The 5,000-nt window shown below is 48.2% G+C and overlaps 1 protein-coding gene across 2 annotated transcripts in view; it reads right to left on the bottom strand.

Moving 5' to 3' along the window:
* Nucleotides 1-3,752, bottom strand: part of skap2 (src kinase associated phosphoprotein 2) — a 27,041-nt gene extending 23,289 nt beyond the window's left edge. For both annotated transcript variants that reach the window (XM_062538049.1, XM_062538048.1), the window contains exon 1: nucleotides 3,593-3,752. In XM_062538049.1, coding sequence (XP_062394033.1) covers nucleotides 3,593-3,632 — 40 coding nt within the window. In that variant the 5' untranslated portion in view covers nucleotides 3,633-3,752. The remainder of the gene's footprint in view (nucleotides 1-3,592) is intronic.
* Nucleotides 3,753-5,000: the final 1,248 nt, after the last annotated feature.

Raw genomic sequence — 5,000 nt, forward strand, 5'->3', positions numbered from 1 at the left:
TATTGCATGCTTCATATATGGCACCCCTAAATGGTTCTATTGCATGCTTCATATATGGAACCCCTAAATGGTTCTATTGCATGCTTCATATATGGAACCCCTAAATGGTTCTATTGCATGCTTCATATATGGAACCCCTAAATGGTTCTATCAAAGATTGTCTAGTTACTAAGATGAATCATAAAGGGTTTTTTTCAATGGAACGAAATGCCACCACTTCCTGCCCCCTAAAGGGGCGTGATGAGTGACGAGATAATCATTGTAGAACGGTGTAGAAGCAGCAGAAGCAGTGTGCCATAGAGAACAGTGTAGAACGGTGTAGAGGCAGCAGCAGCAGTGTGCCGTAGAGAACAGTGTAGAACGGTGTAGAGGCAGCAGAAGCAGTGTGCCATAGAGAACAGGCGGCCTGCGCTATTAGCAGAGACTCGCTTCGTCTCGCTTTATAAACCGTCTCTGGTTCTATTGCACGCTTCATATGTGGCACTCCTAAATGGTTCTTTAGACCATTTTGAAGGGTCCATCAAAGGAACCCCTAAGGGTTCTTTAAGGCCTGCATGGTTCTATGCAGCACCCCAAGAGTGGGTGAGCAGAACCTGGAGGAACCTCCACTGCTGGTGATCTGCTAGAGGAACACCAGAGATGACATCACAATAAATACACCTCCCTATGCAATGTATTGAATAAATACACCTCCCTATGCAATGTATAGAATAAATACACATCCCTATGCAATGTATAGAATAAATACACATCCCTATGGAATGTATAGAATAAATACACCTCCCTATGCAATGTATAGAATAAATACACCTCTCTATGGAATGTATAGAATAAAGACATCATAATCATTTATATAAAGACACCGCCCTATGTAATGTATAGAAATAACCACATCATAATCATGTATATCTAATTTAGCAGATCCTTTCTTTTGTCCAAAGTCACTTGCATTTGTCATCTATATTCCAAAGGACCATACAGTCCCCGGAGCAGCTACAGGCTGCACACACACACACACACACACACACACACTACTGCACGCTAGCCCACACACACACACACACACACACACACACACACACACACTACTGCACGCTAGCCCACACACACACACATATTCCAAAGGACCACACTGTCGCCGGAGCAGCTGGAGGCTCAATGTCTCACTCGAGGGCACAATGCTGGAAGCCGGGAATTGAACTGTCAGGCTACTGCACACTAGCCCCCCCCCCCCCCCCCCCCCCCCCCCACCCACACACACACACACACACACACACACACACACACACACTACTGCACGCTAGCCCACACACACACACACACACACTACTGCACGCTAGCCCACACACACACACACACACACACACACACACACTACCCACACTACTGCACGCTAGCCCACACACACACACACACACACACTACTGCACGCTAGCCCACACACACACACACACACACACACACACTACAGCACGCTAGCCCACACACACACACACACACACACACTACTGCACGCTAGCCCACACACACACACACACACACACACACTACTGCACGCTAGCCCAGCTCCCTACACTACCACCACCTCACACACACACACACACACACACTACTGCACACTAGCCCACACAGAAACACACACACCATACTGCACGCTAGCCCAGCTCCCTACACTACCACCACCTCACACACACACACACACACACACACACACACTACTGCACACTAGCCCACACAGAAACACACACACCATACTGCACGCTAGCCCAGCTCCCTACACTACCACCACCTCACACACACACACACACACACACACACACACACTACTGCACGCTAGCCCACACACACACACACACACACACTACTGCACGCTAGCCCACACACACACACACACTACAGCACGCTAGCCCACACACACACACACACACACTACTGCACGCTAGCCCACACACACACACACACACACACACACACTACTGCACGCTAGCCCAGCTCCCTACACTACCACCACCTCACACACACACACACACACACTACTGCACACTAGCTCACACAGAAACACACACACCATACTGCACGCTAGCCCAGCTCCCTACACTACCACCACCTCACACACACACACACACACACACACACACACACTAGCCCAGCTCCTTAACCACTACACTACCACCACCGCCACACACACCAACACACACACACACACACACACACACACACACACACTACTGCACACTAGCCCACACAGACACACACACACCATACTGCACGCTAGCCCAGCTCCCTACACTACCACCATCTCACACACACACACACACACACACACACTACTGCACGCTAGCCCACCACACACACACACACACACACACTACTGCACACTAACCCAGCTCCTTAAACACTACACTACCGCCGCCACACACACACACACACACACACACACACACTACTGCACGCTAGCCCCGCTCCTTAACCACTACACTACCACCGCCACACACAAACACCATACTGCACACTAGCCCAGCTCCTTAACCACTACACTACCACCACCTCACACACACACACACACACACACACACACACACACACACACACTACTGCACGCTAGCCCAGCCCCTTAACCACTACACTACCACTGCCCAACACACACACACACACACACTACTGCACGCTAGCCCAGCTCCTTAACCACTACACTACCACCGCCCTACACACACACTGCACTCTAGCCCAGCTCCTTAACCACTACACTACCACCGCCACACACACACACCATACTGCACGCTAGCCCAGCTCCTTAACCACTACAATACCTCTGCCCCGTTTAGCATAATTAGCCTACTGTAGCCCTATTAGAAATACAATATAGAGCAGAGCAGCCCTGTGATTGTATGCTTAGATGATCTTATTGCACTCTACTTTCTTTTTTTCTTTCTTTTTTGAAAGGCTTATAATGTTTACCATGTTGTAAGTCGCTTTGGCTAAAAAAGCGTCAGCCAAATGTGATGGGATGGGATGGGATGGGATGGGATGTCATGTAGGCTACTGTATGATGGAGGTGTGTGTGTGTGTGTGTGTGTGTGTGTGTGTGTGTGTGTGTGTGTGTGTGTGTGTGTGTGTGTGTGTGTGTGTGAGAGAGAGAGAGAGAGAGAGAGAGATGGAGGTAGAGGCCGTGCTGGTGTGTGCAGAGTAACCCGACACCAGATAAGAGTGTGTATCTAAACAAAGACATCTGTGCGTTTGACGCGCCGCTGAAAGCCTTGACCCGCGGTGTCCCTGCGTCGACCTCTCCCTTCGCAAACACCTCGCGCTGACCACCGGGCACCAGCTACACACACCTCTCCTCGGAGGCCACCCGGGCTACAGGCCGCTACATCTACACCAGCTCGACACACACACACACACACACACACACACACACACACACACACACACACACAGAGAGAGAGCAGTAGTGTCCATTTCTGAGGAGCACACACTTCCTCTTTTTAGTAAATGTTAGAACTTGTCACCCGGACATCACCAGTCTAGCCATCAAAGCAGACAACAAGTTTAAGACAGACTGACCGACGTGTGTGTGTGTATGTGTGTGTACCTGCTAGCAGACTCGTTAATTCCTCCGGGATAGCACGCATTTTCGGTGGCGAGAGTATTCAGCCCTCGGGGAGGTTGGGGTCGCGTTCTGAACGCGGAAGTCCGGAGTGGTTCCCGTACAGTGTCGAGAGAGAGCGATACGGAAGTAATAGTCACAGTTGGCTGCCCTGCCGCGGTGACCATTATTCAAATCAAACGCACATGTGCGATGCGCGCAACAAGTCGTGAAGCGACAAGCCTCTCCTGTCAGCCTCGCGCGTTCACCGTTCAGAGACTTCAGTCGCCATCACCGCGCATCGGTGTGAAGACAAGTCTGTGCTAACATGACAAACTTCTCAGCTGAGGATAGAGGACGTTTCTGTTGCTGAACAGAGAGGGGGGCGAGATAGAGAGCGAGAGATTATTGCATTGCACTGATGCTGAAGAGAGAGAGGAAATAGATGGAGATGGAGAGAGAGAGAGAGAGAGAGAGAGAGAGAGAGAGAGAGAGAGATGTTAGCGTGTGTTTGTGCAATGAAATGGGTCGCTATGATTTTTTGCTTCATTTTTCAACGCTTTGTTTGACCTTTAAAGTAATCCATCTTGTTCTTGGGATTAAACGGCTTACAGTTTTTCTCAATTGTTAACACACAATTTCTGAAAACATGCCTCACACTCTCAGAACTCTACACACAAATCCAAAAACACACACACAATGGGCAAAACTCCTCAATTATCCTGCAAAATGACACTTTACCTTCAAAACAATGTACTTTCTCCTCAAAATGCTCTTTTGTTCTCAAGAGACACACACAAACCATCATACAATACTGTAAACTGTGTAGGAATCCAAAGTAGGAATACTTTCCCCAAATACTTGAAACATACTTTATTTTTACAGTCCTACAGAACAGCCCACAGGCAATACTGTACTACTGTACTCATTGAGCTGTATTGTACTGTACGGTACTGTACTGTATTGATACGCAGCACCGCAATGTTCTAGTGGCTCGGATCTCATTAGAGATTACTGTCCTTGGCCTCCCCGTCCTCCTCCTCTTACTCTCACTCCTCTGGCTCTGCCTCTGTCTTTACTACTACTGTAATACTAAAGCTCTGATTGCTAATTGTAAGACTGTGACAGGTGTTTGCCCATCAGTGTGCATGGTAGGGCAGTTAGCTTTAGAATTTAAATGGCAGTGTGTTCTTTGTGAAGAGAGATTTTCTTCATGAAAATTGTGTCTAATGCAGATAATTGTGTGTAGTGTTTTGAAAACAGTGTGTTCTAGAACTGCAATTTGAGTGTAAAGCAGAAATTGTGCTTATAGTTCAGCACAGTCGGTTCAGGAGGTTGGTGCATGAGCTACATATTATAGGAATTGTGTCTGAAATACCAGAAATTGTGTGTAAACAACTGAGAAAAACTGTAA

The sequence above is a fragment of the Sardina pilchardus genome, chromosome 6 (assembly GCF_963854185.1).
Source record: "Sardina pilchardus chromosome 6, fSarPil1.1, whole genome shotgun sequence".
Lineage (NCBI taxonomy): Eukaryota > Metazoa > Chordata > Actinopteri > Clupeiformes > Clupeidae > Sardina > Sardina pilchardus.